The sequence below is a fragment of the Acartia tonsa genome, chromosome 6 (assembly GCF_053477335.1).
Source record: "Acartia tonsa isolate MP-2025a chromosome 6, ASM5347733v1, whole genome shotgun sequence".
NCBI lineage: Eukaryota > Metazoa > Arthropoda > Copepoda > Calanoida > Acartiidae > Acartia > Acartia tonsa.
In genome coordinates this window covers 14,401,024-14,426,559 of record NC_137265.1, presented here as the reverse complement: position 1 = coordinate 14,426,559, position 25,536 = coordinate 14,401,024, and the positions used below count along the sequence as shown (strand labels likewise).

At 35.5% G+C, this 25,536-nt stretch overlaps 1 protein-coding gene across 10 annotated transcripts in view; it reads right to left on the bottom strand.

The window, feature by feature from the left end:
* sls (sallimus) overlaps nt 1-25,536 on the bottom strand; it is a 99,429-nt gene that overhangs the window by 42,643 nt on the left and 31,250 nt on the right. For 6 of the 10 annotated variants that reach the window (XM_080163603.1, XM_080163613.1, XM_080163609.1 and 3 more), the window contains 27 exons: nt 24,315-24,410; nt 23,693-23,902; nt 23,278-23,321; nt 22,739-22,814; nt 22,258-22,427; nt 21,481-22,160; nt 21,047-21,305; nt 19,745-20,533; nt 18,254-18,441; nt 17,422-17,767; nt 17,028-17,141; nt 15,309-16,109; nt 14,233-14,324; nt 13,498-13,549; nt 11,909-12,124; nt 10,548-11,420; nt 10,256-10,443; nt 10,020-10,148; nt 9,557-9,645; nt 9,072-9,181; nt 5,187-5,248; nt 4,747-4,830; nt 2,582-4,551; nt 2,101-2,234; nt 1,489-1,610; nt 855-986; nt 355-501 (listed from right to left, as the gene is read on the bottom strand). In XM_080163603.1, the coding sequence (XP_080019729.1) occupies nt 355-501; nt 855-986; nt 1,489-1,610; nt 2,101-2,234; nt 2,582-4,551; nt 4,747-4,830; nt 5,187-5,248; nt 9,072-9,181; nt 9,557-9,645; nt 10,020-10,148; nt 10,256-10,443; nt 10,548-11,420; nt 11,909-12,124; nt 13,498-13,549; nt 14,233-14,324; nt 15,309-16,109; nt 17,028-17,141; nt 17,422-17,767; nt 18,254-18,441; nt 19,745-20,533; nt 21,047-21,305; nt 21,481-22,160; nt 22,258-22,427; nt 22,739-22,814; nt 23,278-23,321; nt 23,693-23,902; nt 24,315-24,410 (8,173 nt within the window). The remainder of the gene's footprint in view (nt 1-354; nt 502-854; nt 987-1,488; nt 1,611-2,100; nt 2,235-2,581; nt 4,552-4,746; nt 4,831-5,186; nt 5,249-9,071; nt 9,182-9,556; nt 9,646-10,019; nt 10,149-10,255; nt 10,444-10,547; nt 11,421-11,908; nt 12,125-13,497; nt 13,550-14,232; nt 14,325-15,308; nt 16,110-17,027; nt 17,142-17,421; nt 17,768-18,253; nt 18,442-19,744; nt 20,534-21,046; nt 21,306-21,480; nt 22,161-22,257; nt 22,428-22,738; nt 22,815-23,277; nt 23,322-23,692; nt 23,903-24,314; nt 24,411-25,536) is intronic. The other 4 variants (XM_080163611.1, XM_080163608.1, XM_080163612.1 and 1 more) reach the window with 4 other exon arrangements.

Sequence of the window (25,536 nt, the reverse complement as noted above, 5' to 3'; positions counted from 1 at the left end):
GAATGTTTTAGTACTAACAATTGCATCTTTAAAATAACAGGTTTTAAGCAACTATGGTGAAATAGGCTTAAATAATTAATTCGCTTGTTGGTTATACCTTATTCCTGTAATGGTACCCAAAGTTTTATAACCTAGCTATCTTATTTGTTCGCTCAATTATTTTGGGTACTTGGTTGGTTGGTTTCCAACAAGCAGCATACAAACTTTTATCTACAGATACAGATACAGGGGTATTTTTGTTCATTATCATGATTTTGTTAATAATTTATAGTTCTTATCCCTTTAGATGTTTGAACAAATTATTTTATATTCTCGTTAGAAAATTTTTCCAAAATTTTTTCTGTATGTACTTACATTGATAACGGTGTGGCCGTTGATAAGCCACATAACTCTTGGCTTGGGGTAGCCAGTGACGCGGCAACAGAACCTGGCACGGCCTCCCTCGTTTGTGGTCACAGGTTCCGGCTTCGTCACGAAACAGGGCTTGAACTTTTCGGTCTCCTAAATTAAATTTAGTTTTGATTATTTAATATCGCTATTTTAATAATGAATTTATTACACTAGAAGTTATTTTTTGTAAGTTGTAGAAAAATCAGCATCCCAGTTGTAGCAAACCTAAGTGTCTTTAATTATATCTTTAAGTGACTGTAAATTATTCTTACCCCCACAAATTATGGACCTGTTCTACCAAAGCTTGCTTAAAATTCTGTTCTCAGAAGGGGGGGGGGGGGGGGGGATTAAGTTCCCTAAAATTTGGAGATATAAAGTTTCTATTTCTTACATTTTAGTTTATTTTTTGGTGGGAGAAGTTATTTTAACATTCATTGTCCTGTCCCTGCATACCCGAATTTTACCTGTTCCAGGATTTCTGGAGCTCTCTGCCATCCTGTTTCCATCTCTCTGATCTTCTCAATGGACATCATACCCTTGGGGAGCTGAGATTCATAGATAATACCTGTCTTGCCAGAACATTTGATAATGGCCCTGCAGTAATGGTTACTTAACTTTATATCTACCAAAATAAAAGAAAAAGATTACAACTAGCGTTTCTAAACCTTGCATTTGAAACATAAAACTAATTAACAAACTAAATTTTTATATGAAGATTGTCGAAAAATTTTTTTTTGGTGGGGTGGGAGGAGGGTGTTTAAACTTCCCTGGCAAAAACCCTGTTTACGCCACTGCTATAAGCTATGTCTTGTGTTAAATTTTATAGTATTAAATATATAATTGGCACTATACCCCTATTGATATAGCAATTGACAAGGGAAGGGAATTTAAACTTTTTTGTTTTGTTCAGGGAATAGGTAAGTTTCTTTCTTTTTTAGAGGGGGGGATACCACTTTTTTCAATTTTAAACACATTTTAAAAAAAGGATTTTTTTATTATGTAGACATTTGGAATAACCTAAATTTTACATATATTACCATTTACCATATACTATTCTTTAATAATATAATAAAAATAAAGTTAAAAGTTTCCATTCCTAGTTTCATCAGAGCCATAGAGGTTGGTGGCGCGGCACACATACTCTCCGCTGTCCTCGGGGTAAACCCAGCCAAAGTTCATGGCAACGTATCCAAAGTCGTAGATGGGAGTGAATCTGGTCTCTGTAATATATTTAATATATTCAAGTATACTTGATTAATATCTATGTGAACGGTTGATAACACCTTAAAGACATTTATATTAGGACCCAAGCTTTTGATTGCCCAACCTTTGTCTAGAAGGCTTAAATTGACTCTTAATTTCCCGTATCTAACATAGCATTAGTTACTTTTGTTATTTAAGCCATTTATCTATTTATACATGAAATTTTTACAGTTTCAATTCATTTTAGGGCGGTTTTCAATAAATTGCTCTGAACAATAGAAATATGTTTTTTTTGGCTTGATTAAAATAAGATAATTTAAGGTTTTATAATACCCCGTAGGAATTGTTTACCGCAAAATCTAGAATACCATGCAAAGATAGAAATAAGTTCCTATAAAAATATGAAAATAATGGAGGGGTGGGGGGGGGGGTGGTGAGTGGGTTCGTTGTTCATTAAATAGAAGCACACAATCAAGCCTCTAGATAATATTTTCCAATATTACTTACTGAAAGAAAGAGGCTTTCCATTGAAGAACCACTCAACCTTCATGTTGGGGTCTCCCACAGGGGCCAGCTGGCACTCGAACTTGGTGCTGTGCATCTCCTCCAGGGCTGTCACACTCTGAATCTGGGTCACAAACCTTAATTTATACTATACGTTAGGAAGGGAGGGGACAATAGTAAATTACTTGCTATATCAATTTATCTTCTTCTGTCTTATCTCTTAAATCACTAATGTGTGTGTTTAAGATATGATATAATAAAGAAATATATATGATTCATCAAAAGAAACTATTTTGCCATTAATTAGATATTGAGTGATAGGAAAAAGTATTTTATATTTAAGAAAGGAAAAAATTTAACTAAGTCGTTGATTGGAGATTTCATTAATGCCGGTGAAATCTAAATATAATTCTAGCATACAAGCTGAATGTAAAAAAATCAACCCCAAAACAAAGATATAAGACTGAAAAATAAGATACACTACCTTGGAGGCTGGCGTCTCTCAGGATCAAAAACATCTTCTTCAGTCAAGTACATCTCCTGGGAATACTTCTTCATGGCGGCCTCCATCTGCACGATGTACTCAGAGTTCTTCATACCCTTAGGCACCTGATTCTCCAGCTGGATAGCGGGCATTTCCTTGCACTTCAGCTCTGCCTTGGTGATGTCCTCTCCGAGTTCGTTGGTGGCCTTGCAAACATATTCGCCCTCATCTTCGGGATATGTATACAGGATGTCAAGAGCAACATATCCGAACTCAAAGGTGTATCTGAAGCGATGGCCGAAATCGACCTCCTTGTTGTTGTGGAACCATTTGATGGTCAGCTTGGGGTCGTTCTTGGGCTCAACTCTGCACTCAAAGTGGGCAGGCTCACCCTCGCCAACCATGCGTGGCTTGATCTGGGTCAAGAACTTGGGAGCGGTGATGGGGGTGTCCTCCTCAGTGCGGGCCTCGCGCTTCTTGGCCTCTAGCTCCTTCAGTCTGTCCATGGACATGCCATCAGGCAGCTGGGAGTCAATGATGACATCCTTCTTACTTCTGCATTTTAGATTAACGCTGATCTCGGCAGAGCCACACTTGTTGGTGGCCACACACTTGTAAACACCAGAGTCTCTCATGAAGGTCCAGTCAATGTCCAGCACAACAAAGCCAAAATCATTGATGGTATGAATTCTGGAGCCAATCTGGATTGGCTTGCCATCATGGTACCACTCAACCCTCATAGATCCATCTCCAATAGGTTCAATCCTGCAGTCAAAGTGGGCAGGCTGGCCCTCATAGCAGGTGATGTCATGGGGCTTGGTCACAAACACTGGAGCCTTGGCCTCCATTTCATCATAGGTGATGTCCTCTCTCTTCCACATACGTTCCTCTAGATTGTGGATGGACTCTGTGCCGTTCTGGAAGCTCTTGGGCAGCTGGGGGTTGGTGTCAATACCCTGCTTGCCCTTCACCTGAACCTGGCAAGACACACTGGTCTCGCCATGGCGGTTGGTAGCCTTGCAGGTGTAGTTACCAGCATCACGGGTCATAACATTGGCAACCTCAAGGATGACAAAGCCAAAGTCACTGATGGTCTTGATTCTAGAGCCAGTGCTCAGCTGTTTGCCGTTCATGTACCATTCAATCTTCATGCTGGGATCATTAATGGGAATGATTCTTGTTTCAAAATGAGCAAGGCTGCCCTCAGCTAGGGTCATGTCTTGCAGAGGACTCAGGAACTCAGGTGGCTGGTTCAAATCCTCTTCAGTCTCCTGATTGCCTCTGGATCTGCCCAAACCTTCCAGCTGGGCAATTCTTTCCATGGCACCTTCCATACCTGAAGGCAACTGAGAGTCAAGAATGATGTTTCTCTTGCCAGAGCAGGTCAGAGTTGCAGTAGTGACAGCCTCTCCAAGTCCGTTCTTGGCCCTGCAGGTATATTCTCCAGCATCCTCAGGGTAAACAGGAGAAATCTCCAGGATGACAAATCCAAAGTCACAGAAGGTCCTGATTCTAGAGCCAGCCTTCAGAGCCTTACCATTCCAGAACCATTCCACAGTCATGTTGGGGTCATCGGTAGGCAACAGTCTGCCCTCAAAGTGGGCGTTTTCACCCTCCTTTAGGCCGGTTATGTTTGACAGAGGAGAGGTAAATCTTGGGGCAGATTGAGAGACAGCCTGACCCTCAGCGGTCATCTTCATCTTGTGCTGTTCCAGATGTTGGATTCTCTCCAAGGTCTGCTCCTTCATCTCTCCAGGAACCTGGGGAGTAAGGATAAGTCCAGATTTTTCTGAGCAGGACACAGAGCCACTGGTCTTGTCAGAGCCAAGCTTGTTGGTTGCTCTGCACTCATAAGTGCCAGAGTCGTTGGCATAGCAGTACAGGATGTCCAGGATGACAATACCAAAGTCGTGGAAGGTTCTAAACCTGTGACCGGTCTGCAACAGCTCTCCATCCTTGAACCATTCAACCTGAATAGGTTATAAAACAGTTAACAAAAAGGTAAAGTAATTAAGTCTCCAAAATTGTTCACCTTCTTTAATTCATTTTTGACTGATTTAACAATTTTATTTTATTTCAATAATTTGATATAAGACCTTAGGAAATATTTGATAGTATTTTTTATTTTGTTTGTTTTTAAGCTCTTAATGTAAAGGTTCCCTTACCTTCATGTTAGGATCTTCAGTAGGGGTGAGTCTGGCTTCAAAGTGGGCACTCTGGCCTTCAGAAATCTCAATTCTGGAGGCAACCTGAATGAATATTGAAATTAATTTTTCCAGACGTAAAATGAAAGGTACAACTAAACCCACAAAACACCTTTTCGGCAAATTAAAAAAAAAAACTGGACCTAATGAATCATAATGAAACATAATTAGATACAATTTTCTTAAAATTAGGTTTTTATGTCCCCGTATGTTTCAGCACTGCTAAACGATTTTTTTTGGGAGGGGGGGAGTTTAATTTCCGTAGAATTGATATCTTGCCTATCTGCTAAAATGTTTGAAAATCCAAGATGGCGTCATATAATTTACAAATATTTCAGTCTGCTAAAAAAAGTCATTGGCGCCAAAATCAACATCCGAAATGGCGTCTAATATATATTTACCTGTGTTTGGAACTTGGGAGGTCCAATGTCAGCCTTTCCGTCCACAGCCGTTGAGGTCTCTTCTATAATTATAAATTAGTTTTAATTGCACATTTTTAAGATACATAACATTAATTCTTTTTTTACATAATCACTATCAATATTATAGTAGAACGAAAATATTGTATCTTAAAACAAACAGTCAGAATAGGATAACTCAAAACTATAAGAACATGTTTTCCTTTAATCTTTTTTATGTGAATTATGTATAATACAAATTTTTTTTTCCTCATAAAATAAACAACAGAAAATAAAAAATCATAAACATTCGATCAATGCACAATTTTTAATAAAAATCAAAAATGAAAAAAAAGTGGTTAGTTTCAATTAAAAGTAAAATAACTAATTAAAAAAAAAATAAAACTAAATTTTGGTTAATAATTGCTAAGTTTTTAGTAACTAAACCTAAAAAACACAATTAAAATATTAGATTTTTCTCACACTAAATAATGATTGTTAGTCGAACAAAAAATTATTAAAAACTAAATAAAAGTGGAGATAATCATGGCAGGCAGTGAATGTTAAACTGTTTTTAAACTATTTTTGAATGGGGGGTCAAAAATATACTAGGACACCTATAGAATCAGACTGCAGAGCCCAAATTTGAATTAACTCCCCAATAAACTTTTTTTGGGGAATTTAAAAATTAATTTTTACTGTTGCTCTGGTCATTTTTACCAGATCAAAAGGTCTTTTTTTATTTCGTGTAATATTGTAACTTAGTGAACAATTTTATATAATTCACTTTATACTGATACAATAAAAAAAACATTACTCTGTTCAATGGAAATAATGTTTTTTTCTAAAACAATAAATTTCAGTGAAAAATCTGACATAATACAATAAAAAACTAATGCTGAATTTAAGCCAATAAGGAATCTTCTTTCATTTCAATTCTTTATAATTTCCGAAAGAGTGTTTTTACAAAGTGACTTATTTCAAATGTAGTTAAATAATTGTATTTAATAAAAATGAAAAGAATGAAAACCCTACTCATAAAAGATACATACTTTTTAAAAATATTTCAAAAAATATGTTTGAATAATCTTATTTTATATGATATTTGTATATGTGACAAAAATAAATTTGTTGTATTGCATAAACATTTGTTGTCATCTTAATTTATTTAACCCTTTACAGCCAATTTTTATGTGTTTTAATGTATAATAGACATGAAACATTTTTATGTTAATTCATTGATATATTGTAAAGAATTAATTTTTAATTAGTATTGATAGATAAAATCAAAAGACCTAACTTTACTGTATACTAGCATTCAATATTTACGAAGCAAGACACTCTAAAAGCTGAGTATTTTACCTACAAAGGAAAGAAACATCACGATTCAGTAAAAATTATTTAATCCATAGTAAAAAATAAACTTTAAAATCCTAATAAAAATCGATGTGGGCAATTGTTTTCATTTTTGGCTTTGCAGTATGATTTTACAGGTGTCAAAGTATATTTTAGATATACCTTTTAAACAGTGGCGTGCGAAGCACTTTGTCTAGGGGGGGGCATTTTGAAGATTTTGTAAAATTTTGCCCCCCCCTAAATCAAAGTGCCCCGGGGGGGCACTTTGCTTTAGGGGGGGGCATTTTGATTATATATACTAATTTTAAATAAGGGCGTTTTAAGGGGTGGGATTATTTGATTATAGGCCTCCTAGTCCTTATCCCTTCTTCCCCATCCCTTCCCCCATCCCTATTTCCCATTTATATCCCCCACCTCTCCCCCCCCATCTCTTCCCCCCCCCCCCATCTCTTCTCCCCCATTCCTTCTCCCCACTCTGCGATGACCAAAGGGAAGGGAGCTAGAAGGCATCTTCGAAAAAATAGTACAGAAGATAAATTAACCTTTCCCCCCCCCCCCCCTCCACCACAAACATTTTTAATGGGTGGAAGGGGATGTTATAAAATCTCAGCAGGAAGGATGAATAACCCCATTAAAAAAAATTGGGGGGGGGGGGGGAGATAAAAACACTCATTTTGGAAATAATTTACCAAAAATTAACCTAATATGAAAAAATGATATTAAATATTTCTTTATTGTTTGACAACAAGGATGACAACATCTTTAAGTAGCAAAGCACAAAAATCATTAATAAGAATACAGACAAGTAGATTTAAAGAGCATCTGTTGAAATAAATATATATTTTAGGTAGAAAAAGTCACAAATCCTTTTTCCTGTATGTTGTGTGATGACAGTCAAAGTAAATTACATACTGGATGCTCGAAACAGCAAGAAATTTTATTTTTTTTAATATTATAATCCACAAAAAAATTTATCGTACCATAAAAACCAAAGATATAATGAACTGTGCAAAAAATAAAAAAAATTACTTGTCCTTTCATTGTGATAAAAAGCAGAAACCATTTGGAAGGGCGCGAAGCGCAAATTTTTTTCTTCAAATATGCAGGGAGGAAGGGGTTTTAGGGCTATTTATTACACTAGTCCCCAATATTTCATAGCAGAAACCATTTGGAAGGGCGTGAAGCGAAAATTTGTTTCTTCAAATATGCAGGGAGGGAGGGGTTTTTGGGCTATTTATTACACTAGTCCCCAATATTTGATAGCAGAAACCATTTGGAAGGGCGCGAAGCGCAAATTTTTTTCTTCAAATATGCAGGGAGGAAGGGGTTTTTGGGCTATTTATTACACTAGTCCCCAATATTTTATAGCAGAAACCATTTGGAAGGGCGCGAAGCGCAAATTTTTTTCTTCAAATATGCAGGGAGGGAGGTTTTTTTTAGCTATTTATTACACTAGTCCCCAATATTTCATAGCAGAAACCATTTGGAAGGGCGCGAAGCGCAAATTTTTTTCTTCAAATATGCAGGAAGGAAGGGGTTTTTGGGCTTTTTATTACACTAGTCCCCAATATTTCATAGCAGAAACCATTTGGAAGGGCGCGAAGCGCAAATTTTTTTCTTCAAATATGCAGGGAGGGAGGGGTTTTTGGGCTATTTATCACACTAGTCCCCAATATTTCATAGCAGAAACCATTTAGAAGGGCACGAAGCGCAAATTTTTTTCTTCAAATATGCAGGGAGGGAGGGGTTTTTGGGCTATTTATTACACTAGTCCCCAATATTTCATATAAAATTTTCTTATTCGTTGGCTCAACAACTTTAGGGACTTTAATGGAATTTTGATTGGTTGGTTAATTAAGTCGAGTTTCCCTACATTTCATCCACTAATTGTAATCTATATAAGGGGTAATTTTGTGTATCATCATTGGGGATGTACAAATTTCTTTGGTAAAAAGTTTATATTATACAAAATAAAATACTTCCTATAACCTGGTCTGTTATGTTCAGTGAAAAAAGATTATAACCTAATTTCTACACTAATTAAAAAGATTGGTAAGGTTAAATGAATAGTAACTGTCTGTTTGGCGCGAAGCGCAAAAATTTTTTATTGGAGTATTTCTTTTTTTTGGAAACTGGGATAGTTTTGCTTTTTGTAGGGTAGGGGGCAAAAAGGGGCATTTTTGTTGACCAGGGGGGGGCAAAATGGGGCATTTTTTAACATTTAGGGGGGGGCAGGGGGGGCGGTTGCTAGGGGGGGGCAGGGGGGGGCGTTTTGGTCGCTAGGGGGGGGCGATTGCCCCAACTGCCCCCTTCGGTTCGCACGCCACTGCTTTTAAAAATAGTTTAAAAACAGTTTAAGTTCAGGAATGGAATTATGGCACCCGAAGAAAACCCTTTTGCCTTCCAAAAATGACACTGAAACAAAACTGATTGTTTTCTTTGCGGCATTAAGCTATGATATGCAAGTTTGGAAGCAAAATTAATTTCTTCGGTTGACATGTCATCCCTGTTGGTTTAAATCCTTTATTTTACCAGTCTCCAAATCTTTGATTTTATGTAGGGACTGTGGACGGATAGAATCATAGATAACTCCTGATCTACCCTCGCACCTCAGAATTGCTCGTGTTGTGTCACTGCCGAACCTTGGCAAAATTTTATTCTTGTTTTTTTGGTATTTAAAATTGATTGCTTTGAGTTTAAACCACTGCTTTTAAACTAACAGAATTTAAGAAAAAATCAATTGTGTAATAAACCTGTATATCAAAATTATTAAAACTTTTAATCATAATTTCAGGTAAATCTAATATTATTATCTTTAGAATCAAACCGCAGAAATTCTTATTTATAAAAAACAAAATATGTGTCTGTCTGTCTGCGTATGCCGAATAATCTTACTAACCACAAACCCGATATGATTCTCCTTAAAAGCTTTGTAGGTAACTAATTAAAGGTGGTGCCAAAACCCTCTTCAGATAAATCCTCCCTAAAAAATCCCCCAAAATATTATAATATCTTACTGGTTTATTGCAGTACAAATATATTCTCCTGAGTCTCTAGAATCTACCCCAGATATGTCCAACATAACAAATCCAAAATCAGAAACAGTCTGAGGTTCATTTTAATCATTGGATTTTAAACAAGTACAACTATGCCAATTATAATGGTTATTTCTCGCATTATATTATTAACAGTTTTCCGATATATAAAATGTACAATTATAAGATTAAAACCAGTTTTTTTTTACCCCCTGAGGCCGAACTTTTGTTCAATCTTAAGGTTTTGCATTATCCATGTTTTCTTACAAGAAAGGGGGGGGGGGATTAATATTTTTACAATCTTTAGGATTTAATGTAATGTAATGCAAAACCCTAATCATTCATAAAATAATCTTCTAAGATAATAAATCATTTTTGCTAATACTATTTCTTCGAGTAAGAATGTGTTTCATTTTGCACTCATATTGATAATCCAAATGAATGCCTTAATTCTGCTTGAATCCGCCAGTGGTTTTCCATTAAACTTCCACTCAATTTTCAACTGTGGATCATTAGCTGGACTGACCCGGCACTCAAAATGTGCTGACATTCCATCCACTAGGTTTAACTGATCCTGATTCAATAAAATGTTTTTTTTTATATTGTAATTTAGGTCTATTGTTATATTAATAAACTTTTGCAAATTTTAAAATTATAAAAAATTACAAATTGAAAAGGCACCTTTAATCCTGTAGAGAAATGTGGGGCCGCTGCTGTTTTTCCAGAGGAAAGTTTCAGGTCAAAACTGGACTGTGCCTTGCCAGCTTTGTTGCTGGCCACACAGGTATAGCTACCAACATCATGGTTGCTAACTCCCATGATTTCAAAAATAACAACGCCAAAGTCATGAACCTTTTTGAATCTTGAGCCTAGGAAATTTTTAAGTCTTATTTTTAAAAAGAATGAAATTATAGATAATAATTCTTAATTAGAGGTTTCATTTTAATAATTGCTTTTAATTTGAAAATCTTACTTTCTTTCAAAGGTTTCCCATTGTGGAGCCACTCAATGTTCATATTATCAGTTTTAGGTTCCAATTTAGCCTCAAAATGTGCCACAGTACCACCTTCAAAAGATCCACTTTCAAAAGCAGTCACAAAATGGGGGGCTGCCTGTTTTTCTGCACTTTCAACGTCATCGGGTAACAGACCCTTAGCAGCATCAAAAGTATGGATGGATTCCAGGCCTGCTTGTCCCCGTGGATGTTTAGTTGAAGCATCAACGCCGCCAGTGGTAGCATCAGCAATATAAACTTTTGTAAAAGTAGTAGCTTCACCCGCACTATTACTAGCCTTGCATGTATAGATACCAGCCTCTCTTCCTTGGGCATTGTCAATATTCAGCTTGACAAACCCAAAATCTGAACTCATTTTGATTTGTGTTCCAGCCCGCAATGGGAGTCCATTGTAATACCAATTAATGTCAACGTTAGTATCCGTCTTGGGCTCAAATGAGCACTCCAGATTGATGTTCTGATCTGCGTTGATTTTAACCTCACTTGGAAGATCTGTAGTAAATCTGGGGGCAATGATCTTAGCTTCAGAAGAATCTGATAACTTCATTGCCAGCTGTGCACCTGCCACACTTTGATCCAGCTTCTGAATGGCCTCCAAGCCAGCTTGGCTAGAAGGATGCAATCCTTCGCTAGAAACTCCACTTCCAGTCTCTGCTTCAAGCTTCAAAGTTCCAGAACTGGAGGCAATACCTTTGTTGTTAGTGGCAGTGACTTTATACACACCCGCATCTTTAGCAAGAACGTCATCAACGACAAGCTTTACAATGCCAAAATCATAGCTGGGCTTGAATTTTGTTCCAGATGGCAAAGGTCGGCCGTTTAATTGCCAATCTATTAAGTTTTAAACCAATGATATATGTATTATGGATTAGTAATAATAAAATTATGTATTTGTTCTTAAAATAGGAAGCCTAAGGTATCCTCTAAAAGTAAGGGATTAAAAATTAGTAATACCTACTAAAATAAATTGGGTGATAGAGACTTCACAAAACAAAATCTCTAATAACCACTGAAGAAATCCAATTTTGCCCTAACTTTTTCTCTGTTACAGGATTTTTCTTTTCAGCATACGAATAATTAATTATGTTATGATTGTAAAAAGTAAATAAATCTACTAAAGCTGTTAATCCTAAGTGTTAGAAAATCTTTTAGACAAAATATCTCTCTATATATCGAGTTTTCTATTTCAGATAAGCTTCATATAAGTCTTAGAGATGCTTTTAATCTTTTTTTCTGCAACTTCCCTCTCCCTTCCGATACATTTATAGTAGAGTTTATCATATCTTAAAATGTTTAATATTTCATTGGTTAACTCAAACCTATTTTCATAGTCGGGTCATTTAATGGTTCCACCTTGCATTGCAACACAGCTGTTCCCTTCTCTTTAACATCAACATTATTCAGATGAGTAGTAAATGTGGGCATATCATAATCAACCTCCATAGCTTCAGATGCTGGAGCTTTACCAGCCTCCAGCTTGTTTATTTTATCCAATGCCTGCTGATTATGTGTCCCGGTCAATAAATCTCCACTTTCTATGTAATATACAAAGGATGGGTTAATTAGAGAACCTTGTCTTGAAGGGTTCTTTTATAATTATCATAAGAAAATGATTTCCTCTTTTTAGCATTAAAGGGCGAATATAGGTTCGATATGATATGAGCTTATATGAAAGGTGCCATTTCATACTTTTAGAATATCTATGTCAAATTTAAAAATTCAAAAAAATACTTAAGTAGATTTTGCAATTTTCTGTTTCAATTGAACATATGATAAATGAGATTGACGACAAACGGTTTATTTTAGCCCTTTACAAGACTTTTTTTTGACTATTTTGCTTAAGTTTGATTGACTATTACAATGGCATGCATCTTAAATGATAATTTAAATATTTATTATTTTAGATTATATACTCTTTAATTCAATTTTTAAAAAGCGTAAAAATAATTTGCGTAAAAGTGCGCCAATAGTTTTGACTAGGGTAAATAATACGTCTTAAAGTTTATTTTCTGTACAAAGATCATTGGTTAATTCTGGAAAATATAAAAACCCTCTTGTACGCAATTTTAACACACACACACACGAACCTTAAAAAAACAGGGATTTAAAATCATTCTTCCTCCAAGAAAATTTTATCGATTATTTTTTTTTACTTTTTACATTATTTGATGTTTTTTTAAACTTTTAAATATTTTACTTTATATAATTTGTATGAAGGTAGAAGATGGGTATATTTATCCCTGATTAATTGGTTTCCACGTTATTACGACTATCCGTTAACGAAAGCTTTTAATTCAACCTTGCTACGAAGCCTTGTGTGATGCTAGGGTGTTTAAGTTCCTAGGGAACCACACTAATTACATAATATTATCTTGAGTTAGAAAGGTTTTAAGCTATAAACAGACTTATACAATTAGATATGTCAATATCTTTAAGTTATTTATAATCTATATAATGGCACCTTTGAAATAAGCTCATATTATATCAAACCTATATTCGCCCTTTAAGATTAAGAACAAAATATAAATAAAATGTAACAAATTTAGATATACTGCACAGATAATGGTTTTCGGGAAGCAGGAAGGGAAACAATATAAAGGGTGATCAAAAAATACAATTGCTCACAATTTAAACCATTTTTAGTACTTAAACCTTGAGCATAAATTGGATTATTTTCTATTAGATTTTGACCATAACTGTAAGGTTTATATCAAAAAAGGTGTAGGGATTAGTTTTGTTTTCAACACACTTTAGCTCTAATTTTTTTTTGATCCAATTAATGTACTTTAGACTTAGGAATAGTGTTTGATTTAAACAAACCTTACTTAAGTGCTAAAAAGAGGAATATTAAAAAATGTTCTAATGTCATGAATTAGATTTCATTTTGTTACTGTTTTATTTTGCCTACCTTTAACTTTAATGCTGGTTGTAGTTGTAGCCTCGCCATTCAAATTAACAGCCTAAAATATGAATTTTTAGATAGTGTATTCTATATGGGAAAGAGGAAGAGAAGAAAAAGAGAGGGGGTTGAGAAAAAGAGAGGGGATAGAGAAAAAAGAGAGATAGTGAGAGAATGAGAATAAATAATTTTAATAGCAGAATAACGAAGTTGAATTTTGTCTTATAAAGGACAAACAGACACACTGAAACAGTCCATAATTAAACATTATTCAACAAAGATGACAATTTCCGTAAGAATCGAAGAATAAAGAAATCATGGAATGCACAGACACGAACAAAGTAAATTAAGGAACAGTTCAGTTGTAATAAAAAAGTGAGATAATATGAAAAAAAATGTATCGATTAGATGGTCATAGGGATCTTCTATGTAAAATCAACTATCTATTTTCATTCTTCATTGAAGTCTCTTCAATAGCAGCTGAGAAAATCACATTTCCCTGTATTTTTGCAGAATGACTGATTGACAGACAGACAAAGTGAATTATAGAGTAGCTTTGTTACTAAAATGGGCCACAGTAAAAGTGTCTGACTATGACGTCAGAAGAAATTAACAATTTAACATTTAACCAATTAGAAGCCAGTATTCACAATGGTAAAATATATAGCGGCCTCTCATTGGTTAGTTGTTAATTTTTTCTGACGTCATAGTCAGACACTTTTACTGTGGCCCTAAAATGTCTACCTTGCAAGTATAGATACCGACATCACTGGCTCTAACACTCTCAATATTCAGGGTAACAATTCCAAACTCTTGGGAAGATCTGATGCGTGAACCTTAACATATTTAATTTTATTACTTTCATCAATTTTACCTGAAAAGAAGTTAGATTTCTATTTCTATATACTGATAAACATTGAATTTTATTTTCATGTTACTTTTTAAATGTTAATGCTTTTTAAACTCTCTATGAGTAAATTATAATATTTCCATCAATAGAACAGTTTTAAAATAATTATTTAAAAAATAATGTAATTAAAAAATCATAAATGAATATCACTAATTACATTAAAGATAAATGTTTATAGATTAATTGTGAATATCTATGTTTACAGTGATGGGACAATGGACGATAAATTATGATTAAGATAAACAAAATTACCCCTTATGCAGATTGAATTTTTTTGTAAAAAATATTAGAACGTTACTTATTTTAGGCCATCATAAATCAATCTACAACCCCCAAAAACTTTTAGCCAGCAAATAAAGAACCTAAGGCATCATAATTTACAGTCCAATGTCCCCTCCCTCTCTGCTATATTTAAGTGTTATGTGTTAATATGTAAATGAAGAAATATATATCTAAATTTTGTATTAATAAGAATATCTATACAGAATGGATAGGGCAAATCAAGAAAAAAAAACACATCTTTATATGATAATTGGCTTAAATAAAAAAAATGACTCTTATTTATAAAGAAAGAATTTTTTTTCTATTTTTGGCCTTTCCCTCCATTATTAGTGTTTTATATATGTACAGTGTTAAATGTTAATCTTTGATATTTTTATAAATTAATTCCTGGAACAGAAATAGAAATAATTATTTCCTAAAAGCAAAATTAATAATTAATGGTGGAGTAATAGATAGATGAACTAAAAATTAATTTTGAAATTAAAAATATTCATGCTACTATGTTAACATGCTTAACATAGCTTCTAATATAATTCTAGTAGAAATATGAATAGTAGAGCAGCTAATAGAGGTAGCAGAAGTAGAGTAGTAGTGCAGTAGAGTAGAGTAGAGTGGAGGCCTTTTATACCTGTTGATATCACCTTCCCATTCAACTCCCATTCTATTCTCAAGTTTGGATCATTTTTGGGCTCAACCTGAGCCGCCAAATGAACAGATTTTCCCTCGGCAACCAGACCAATTTCCGCCAGCTGCTTCATGAAGACTGGCGGCTGGTTGGGGCTTAATTCTTCGTCAACTTTGGCGGTTTTTCCTTTGTATTGTTCCAGTTCTTGCAGTTTCTTGTATGATTCTGGATGCATGGTGTCCAACAAAAGTCCTTGGTCATCTGTGACATGCAGGGCAAACGAAGAACTTGATTCTCCAGCAAGGTTGCTTGCCTTTAAGACATACATACCAGAATCCTCTGGCACGCACTGCATGATGTCTAGGGTGACAAACCCAAAGTCATAGGAAGCCTGAATTCTGGAGCCAGTCTGGAGGCTTTCCCCGTTTTTGGTCCACTCAAACTTCATGTTGGCATCCCCAACCGGGACTACGCGGCATTCAATATGCGCATTTCTTCCTTGCTTCACTTCTGATGTACCAATCAGTGGATGGGTGAAAACAGGCTTGTCAAAAGTACCAACTGCTTCTGTGTGTTCTTTGTGGACCTTGGCTGACTCTAGGGCAGTTATCTTTTTCATGCCCTGTGGGTGTTGGGAATCAAGGAGAAGGGAGGATTTAGCATGAACTTGTACCGAGGCTGTAGTGACAGCATTTCCCAGTGTGTTCACAGCCTTACATTCATAAACACCATTGTCTGATTCTCTGAGTCCCTTGATTTCAAGCTGTACGTGGCCAAAGTCATTGACAGTGTTTATTCTGGTACCTAGTATGTAAAATTGTAGAAAAAATTGTCTTTGGGTGAGATCGTAGGGAGGTGAAACGTGAAAATAATATATCTAAACTTTTTTCACAAAACTCTGCAACATATTTTCAAATCGTAAAAAAGTTTTGTCAAAATTGGCCAGATTATTTTTTGGTTTCCCTCATTATGCCTATCAAGGACTTAACCCTCCCCATCCTTACTTTCAATTTATTTCAAAATAAGGGGGGGGGGCGGGGTTCTAGGTACTTTGAGGGAAACCGCTGATTATTTCCACGCTTCAATTCCCTCTGAAATAAGAGCAAAATATTCTGGAAATCTTTAAGTTTAGTCAACAAATTTTTTCCAGAAAATTTTTCTCTTCAGAAATGTGTAAAAAATGTGTTCAGGGACAAAATTTTGTGTTTAAATATATTTGTAAAAGTTTTATCAGTCTTATATTAAACTTTTGAAATGGTTTTGTTTTTTATTATCAGTTGAAAAGTTTGGACACCAATGGGTACCAATGTAATTAACATTCCAATGTCCTCTCCCTCGCTGATTAAAATATATAAATCTTTGAAAATAAATGTTTGTCCTAAATATTATAATACCCCTAAGTTGTTTCAAAATTTGTTAGGATTTGTGTGTCAAAATTTTAAATCCATATTTCATTTTATATTTTAAATGAAATAAATTTCAAAAGAAAAAGCAGAGAAAATAAATTTTGATATATTATTTGATATCTTTCTTTTCTACTTTTTCTAAGTTCATATAAAAAGTATGTAATTTAAAGACATAATTGTTTTCTTCAGTTTTTGTTCTTGTAAAAAATGGTATGAAAAATGTCTACAAGTTTACATGTATACAGTAATTAGTAACTGGGAGATAAAACTGTTTGATAGTGTCTTACCCCTGTATCCATGAAAACATTGAACTTACCAGTTTCCAGGAGTTTGCCATCCTTGTACCACTCAACCCTGAGGGATGGATCTCCGACGGGGATGAGCCTGGCGGCCAAGTGAGCAGATTCATTCTCAGATTTTACAACATTCTATATCAATAATAATACTTATTATTTTTATTTTAAACATTATAAAATCAAAGTCAGTAACTTTCCTCTAACTTTTCTGCTGATTAAAAATAGCTGTACTGCTCCTTGTTTTTATTTGATACATTAGCATGTCTTAAGGAATAATTTTTAACTAATAATTCAACGGAAAACAATGCTAATCTTGAATTATAAAAATGTGTTTTTAATTCTTCCTTTAGGTATAATTATATCTTTTTTGCTTTATGATAAATGTAAATGGAAAATTGTAAAGTAATTATTCCTGCAGAGCGCTGGTAAAGACAGGTTTCTGGAAAGTGGCCACCTCCTCATCTGCCTTAGCACGTCCTCTATTCTCCAGCTGGGCAATCTTGTCCAGACCTTCAGGCCTCTGGGAGGACAGGTCCAGGCTACCTCTGGCGGCCACATTCAGCTGCACACTGGACCTGGACTCGCCGAGGGCATTGTACGCCCTGCAGACGTACTCGCCGCTGTCGCTGGAAACAAGCTTGCCAATGTCCAGAGCGACGTAGCCAAAGTCACAGACAGTGTGGATTCTGGAGGCCTGCTGCAGCACCTTGCCGTTGTGCAGGAACTCAATCTTGAGTCCTGGGTCGTGGATGGGCTCAACCTTAATGAGATTAATTTGAAAACATAGACAAGCATAGGCAGTTTACATAAATGTAGTTCATTAATTTTAAACTAGATTTCTTGTTTTTAAAGAACATTTCTAAAGATTTTGATGAAAATACTTGGATATTAAAAGAAGTTTATTATATATTTAAATCCTAAAAGATAATGCTATTTATGCAACTACTGGCTTATCCCAACCTTAAATGGGCTTTTAAAAAAAACAATTTGGAGGGTTAATCTGTTTTTGATAATATTTTTTAAGGGTGGATAAGAATTAAATTGTACATACATCAAACTACTCTACAATTGGTATTGAATTCTGTATATAAATCACAATATTATATATATTTTTATAGGCGCCCTCCAACAATTTTTGATAAAAACACAATTATTTGCGATGAATCATAAGTATGTGTCCTTTAGAATTTCGGTTCAGGGGAAGTTGAAACAGGCACTGTTTTTTTTAAGTTATATAAATTAATACCTGGGCCTCAAAGTGGGCATTCTGTCCCTCCTCCAGGGTTGTCACACCCTGCAGGGATTTCAGGAACTTGGGAGCAGTGATGGCGTGCTCCTCAACCTCCAGCTTGGCAACCCTGCGGCGGGACTCGAGCTCGCGCATCTTCTCCCATCCCTCCGGGTGCTGGCTGTCCAACAACAGACCTTGGCGGGCTAAAAAATGGCGGCATTATTAAAAATTTAAAAATCTAAGCAAATTAAACTAGACAAAAACTACAAAAATACAGAATATTATGAAATAAATAGAAAAATACTTCATGAACTTTAATGCAGGTGGTATGAAAAAGAATATTAACTAAAATTTTAGATTTTGTTGAATATTGTCAAATACATTATATAGTCCTATATGAAAGTTATGATAAAAAATTTTCCAATAGAATGCCGATTAACAAAAAGGTATTAACATAAAAAGGTTAGCTTTCTCTGCTTATAACTAGGCATAGCAAAACAAGGATGACAATATACATAAGTAGCGAAGCACAAAGTTAATACAGACAATCTGATTAAAAGAGCATATATTCAGTGGTCATAAATAAAAATAATCACCACACCTTTACAATTTATTTTAATATTTATTTTTTTGTAGCATGACTGACAAACAGACGGTCCAAGTAAATTATATACTGGATTTTCATTTTTATAGGCAATTTTCATAAAAAGGCAGCCTTTTATCCTAAATTGCATCCAAAAAAATCCCATTTCCTTCCTTGAGTTACGGACTGAAGAACAGACAGACAGACATGGTTAGTTATAAAGTTTTGTTTCTTTGAATAGTACCAGACATAGCACGTGACGAACATCTAGTAGTTGTAAGTGGTGTATCATCCAAAATAATGTCTGTCAGATAATCTACATCACTTTCTTCTTCACTTTGCCATCTAGGACGGATACTTAATTAATTTCCATTAATTAACACATAGCATGCAAAATATTAGGTTGAAAAAGTTTTGACGAATGTTACTTTAACCAATCCAATCCTAATAATACTTTAAGCTATCCAATAACAGAATGAGTTTTTTTGACTAAATATTTAATAATTTAAGCAAAACCCCTAAAAATAAACTACTATATTGTTTTTGAATTTCTATTAAACAATATTGAAATTGTATGTGTTAACATTTTAAAGTAAATTTTTTAAGTATCCATCCCGAGGCACTTGACCCAGTGGTACATCTGCTAGCAGCTCAAGCCTGCCAGCTGCTGATGGGGCCCTCAGCTGCCCAACAGTCACAACTGCTGGCGACCTCGACTTGCTCAATGATTTTGCTTTCCGATTTGCGGTGTTGGAGGTGTGTTGAGATGTTAGGGCTCGGCTGAATCTCTCCTCTTTAACTGGATGAATCATATCCTCCAATTTTGTTCAACAAACACAGTAGAAAAGGCTCATAAAAATGTACAAAAAACAGCTGAAAATGAAACATTAATGAAAATTGCAATAATTGATGATTAATCCTACCTTGTACAGTGACAGTGGCAGTGTTGACAGCCTCGCCCAGCTTATTAACAGCTCTGCACATGTAGGTTCCAGAGTCTTCAGCATAAGCTCCCAAAATATCCAGAGCAACAAATCCAAAGTCATGAGTGGTTCTGAACCTGTGTCCAGTCCTAACTTCCTTGCCATTGACTAACCATTCAACTCTCAGGTTGGGATCATTGACAGGCTCCAGTCGGCATTCCAGATGGACATGGCTGTTCTCAGCTGCTGAGTCCACGCTGTTCAGTGGAGTAACGAAAACAGGTTTGGTGATGGGAGCATCTACTTCATCAACTCTATGTCTCTCCTTGTGCTCAAGATTCTTCAGCTGGGACAACCTGTCTCTGTCCATTGTATCCAGAAGTAGGCCAGACTTACCGCTAACATTCAGGGTACATTCAGCCTTGCAGGTGCCAAGAACATTGGTAGCCACACAAGAATAGGTACCATTATCTTCAGGATAAGCATATAGGATATCCAAAGCAACAAATCCAAAGTCATAGGTAGTTCTAAATCTATGACCCTGGGGAATGGGCTTGCCATTGCAGAACCATTCAACTCTCATTGTTCCATCATTAACTGGAGTCAGAGTAGTTTCAAAGTGGGCGGGCTGGCCCTCCTCAATTGTGGCATTCCTTAGAGGGTGTCCGAACTGGGGAGCCTCAGGTGCAGACAGCTCCTCCTCTGCAGTCTTCTGGTGCTTGGATTCCAGGTATTTGATCTTCTTCAGGGCTTCCTCGTGGTCACTGTCCAGCAGGAGGCCTTGCCCACCTGAAATTATTATTTCTATGCATATATTATATTAACTACTTTAACTACTATTAACTAAAACAAATAAAAATTATAGAATAGAGTGGTTTGAAAAAATAATTCTATGGTACATGTTTCTCCGGCAATTATAGCTCAAAATAAAATAATGAGTAAACATTCATAAGGGTCAATTTGAAAGAGAAAAGTATATGTAATAAGCAACATGAATATTATAATGAATGTCATACTAAATCAAAATTTACAAATCAAGTAAATTATTTTTTTTTTTTTTTGGGGGGGGGGCACAAAATCTAACCAATTAAATATTAATTATAAGATAATATGTGACATGAGCTTATTTATAAAAATCATGAAAGTGAAGTATTTTATTCACTAAATTTATAAATGTGCAAAGAGAACCAGTTTCTATTGCCAAATTTAAAAAAAAAATAGGAAAAAGGGGTGGAGTTTACTTTTATTTTAAAATAAGAGTTAAGACTGAAGAAACAGTTATCAAATTTAAGACAAACTTACTTGCAATCTTGACATTGACACTTGATTCCGCCATTCCAAGAGCGTTGGTAGCCCTGATGGTATAGGTACCAGAATCCTGGGCATAGCACCCAAGAATGTCCAGAGCTGCAAAGCCAAAATCGTAGCTGGCTCTCCATCTGTTGCCGTATGGCAATGGCTTGCCATTGAACAGCCACTCCACCTTGAGGGTTGGATCAGGGTAGGGGTCGATTCTGCACTCAAAGTGGGCGTTCTGTCCCTCGATCAGTTGAGTTTTTCCCTAGATTTTTATGGATACATGAAATATAGATTTATAATTATTTATATCAAAATTGATCATTCCCATCAATATTACTTTGTTTAGCTATAGTATATATGCTCTAAAGATTATTCATAAACTTGCTTTGATTTGTTAACTGTTCAATGTTTAATGTCCAAATTTATAATATCCAGACCTGAAGTTGTACAGAGAATTTTGGTGCAGTCATGCAGGCATCCTCTTCTGACAGCTCCATCTTGGCCTTGCTACGCTCCAGGTACGCAATCTTCTCCATTGCCTCGCCGTGCATGGACTCCATGTCAGCACCACCCTGGGCGGAAACGACACGAAGGTTGGCGGAGATAGTGGCCTCGCCCAACCCATTGCTGGCACGGATGGAGTATACACCAGCGTCAGAAGGACGAGTGTATTTCAGGTCCATGGCAACGAAGCCGAAATCATGGAGGGTTGACATCCTGTTGGAGGCCTCGATAAGCTTTCCATTCAGCAGCCACTCAACCTTCAGCTTGGGATCTCCAATGGGGATAAGCTTGGCCTCAAAATGGGCTGGTGCACCCTCCACCACCTGAAGATCTCTCATCTTGGCAGTGAATACAGGCTCCTGGGTGGTGAATCCCTCCTCCTGTGTCTGCATGGTCTTCTGTGACTCCAGGTAGCTGATCTGCTGCATGGCAGACTCGTGCATCGTGTCCTTGATGATGGTCGCGTTGGAGCGGACGTTCAGGTTGGCAGAGCACACAGCCTGGCCCAGCGCGTTGGTGGCCTTGCAGCTGTACTGGCCCATATCCTCGGCCTGCACGTGGGTGATGTCAAGGGAGACAAAGCCAAAGTCAACGCCCTCACGGAATCTTGTGCCTAAATTTTAGAATTATCATATTGATCATAATATTGCTTAATAATATAAATTAGTTTGATATTTATTAGGACAGAAATGAAAAAAAAATCTTTATACCTTGTCTAATAGGCTGTCCATTAAGGAACCATTCCACCTTGAGAGTTGGATCTGACACAGGAATGATTCTGGCCTCAAAGTGGGCCTTCTGACCTTCCATAACCTCGATGGACTTGGGGGAGGAGGTGAAGACAGGAGCTTGGCTGGTGGACTCTTCATGAGCTTCCAGCCTGGATAGATAGATAATTAGATAGATAGTAAAAAGTAGCTAGCATGTGAGAGATAGATTTATAGATAATCATAGAAATATTCAGACTTTTGGGAGAAGGTAAATACAGGAGCTTGGCTAGAAAACTTATTAGTGTGATATGAAAATCAAGGATGACAACATCCATAAAAAAAAATGGACAAACGGACAAAGTAAGTTTTAGAGCAAAAGATTAGTTGTCATAAAAAATATGAAAAAATAGAGAATTATTGATTATAATAATTAGATAAAACTAATTATAAGAAAAGATGATAATAGATTGAGTAAACTTACTTAGTCATGGTTTTGTTTTCAAAAGAAGAGAATTGTTTCATCTCAGTTCTTGATTCAGCCACCACTTGTTGTTGAGCTACAAATAAATTTATACATTTATATCTCATTTTAGAAGGAATGCAGTTATAGGACAATGTTTGATTCATTTTTTCTCCCTCCATTGGAATAACCTGAAGATTTTCTTTGGTAGCTTTAAATTAAAAAAAAATTTGAGGATAATATTGATGCCTTTCTTTCTTTTTCAAAGAAGGTGTCCTAAATTTTTAGATTTTTATTTAAAATAGCTAGTCCGTGTTTTAAATAAGTTGTAGATGTAAAATGGCCCATAGAATTTAATTCATTAATCATAAACTAAGCAATTCTTAAAGTCTGTATGTCAATCTGTCTTTCTAGTGGTTTTTCTTAGATATCAATAGAAATTTTAATCTTAATTGGAAAAAGTAAATGGTTCTTTTTTCAAATTTAACATATTTATATAATAAAAAACACAAAAAAAACTAAATCAAAGTAAGTAAATCCGTCATGAAGATGTTACTTACAAAAGCATGTGAGAGTACAAACAGCTTCAGCATAACCAATCCTGAAATAAGTGTTCCCACACATTTGCTAAACAGCTAATATTCTGATAGCTAGAAATAGAGGTTAAGGTATCAAAACATCTATTAGCCATGCCTTAGCCAGAAAAATGGTAATGATTATTGATTTAAAAAGTGTTCAATAAATGTTTTTTTTTTTTTTTTTTTTGGGGGGGGGGGTTAGGGGAATTAAAGTATTTATTTGGTACCCTTGCACAAAATAATTATAAACATTTCGTAGACCTTTAAAAAGCTCCCCTGTAAAAATGGACCATATCAGCAGATACCCTTCTCTACAAACACAAAATACACAAGCAGACATACATCCTGTTACTTTTATTTTAAAGGATAAATCTGCGTATGCGTGGGAACACCCCTGTTGACCGCCCGACACGTGTACGTGCCGCTATCTTCAGATATTAGTCCGACAATGTCCAGGGCCACGTAGCCAAAGTCGTGTATTGGCCGGAACCTGTGGCCGATCGTGATCGGCTTGCCGTCCTTGTACCACTCGATGTAGAGGTTGGGGTCGGTGACTGGCGTCACTTTCGCCTCGAAGTGCGCGTTCTGACCCTCGATTAGGTTAGCCTGGGTGCGATACTTAAATAATTTCTACCAAAATTAATTGTTAACAGATCCAATTTGTAGACTTTATTTTGAAGAAGGGAGGCAGTAAGAAATGTTAAGGAACGTTTTGCAAGATAAGATCTTTAGAAAAAAATAGGAGATCCTAAGTGTCTTTCTGTTATAAGGATACATACACAAATAAAGCGACGAATGTGTTGCAAAAGTAATAATATAAGAACAGCAAAGAGAACATGTAGAACATTTTTGCTGATTAAGGGTAGGAAGAAATGATATTTTAAAAAAGCTGTTTTACCTCGAAAGAAATCTTTGATCAAACCTGATTTTTAAATGATAAATTTTTCAAAAATCTATTTTATTTTCTTCTAAAAGTATGATTTTGCTACATTTTATAAAATTATTTAAGTATCCATCCCAGGTTGCGTGGCTTGTGTATAAACGCTGGTTGTTGGTCCAACACAACAGACTCATCCTCGTCGTAATTAGGACGTCTGCAACGCACTTCTGCAGATCTTAGTGAGCACACACACACAATGACAATGTTATAATATTCAAGTAAGTGTATTTGGGGGTTTTCCCTTCAAAGTGACTAGCGGGCACAGAATACCCCTTATTTTTTTAGATAAATTGAAAATAAGGGGAGTGATTAGTTTTTAATTCTTAACTCCTGGGGGGAGGGGGGAAACTTACAAAAAAAACTACCCCACTGTTATTCTTTATTTATTGAAAAAGTTAGGGAGGGGTGGATTCTCTGCTCGAATAGGAATTTTTGGAGAAACCCTTAAATATTTGTTATGATATTAACCATCTCTTATTATTACAGCATTACCAACGCTTTCATTACATGAACTTTGTCTGATAGTCTGATCTAATATTTGATAAAATCTTATTTTACCAAATTTAAACAACATAGAGATACCTTTAAAAGTTGGACAGATTATTGTGTCTTATTGACCATCTAGGGTAATAAATCTATTTAATAAATCTAAGTCGGTCTCTTTGTCTATTAAATTTATTAGAATGAAATAATCATCGGAAATAGTCCCTTTCGTGGCAACGCTCCTTAAGGAGCGATTAGTCGTATTTTTAAAATGGCTTTTTATAGGTTATTTTAGGTTAGGTTAGGTTATATTGGGTTAGGTGATTGCCCCACAGGGTTAGGCAATTGGCCCCGCAGGGTTAGAGCCTACCGCAAGGGCTATCAATAGGAGGAAAGCTACTGTGAAAAATACGACAAATCGCCCCTTAAGATGCGTTGCCTCGAAAGGGACTATTCCCGAATCATCTGAAAGACATGAAACTTTGTTAATGATATAATATAATTTAATTTAAGAATAATTTTATCTAAATCAATGTAAGAAATGTAATAAATTTTGCCCAGCCAATTATTTATTGTTTCTATAGCTACAGATATTAACATGAATTTAGGAAATGTTAAAAAGTTCAAATGTTTTTTATTGAAGATACATCCAAAATTAGACTTAATTTCTATAATAAACTATTTTCCCATAAAATGACCAAAAATCATCCAAAGATCTCAATAACTACTATAATGATTAGGCTTTCCTTTTTGGTGAAGCTTCACATAGGTACAGCGATGGTTTAAAGCAATTCTTTTTTATATTCAAGCCATAGAAT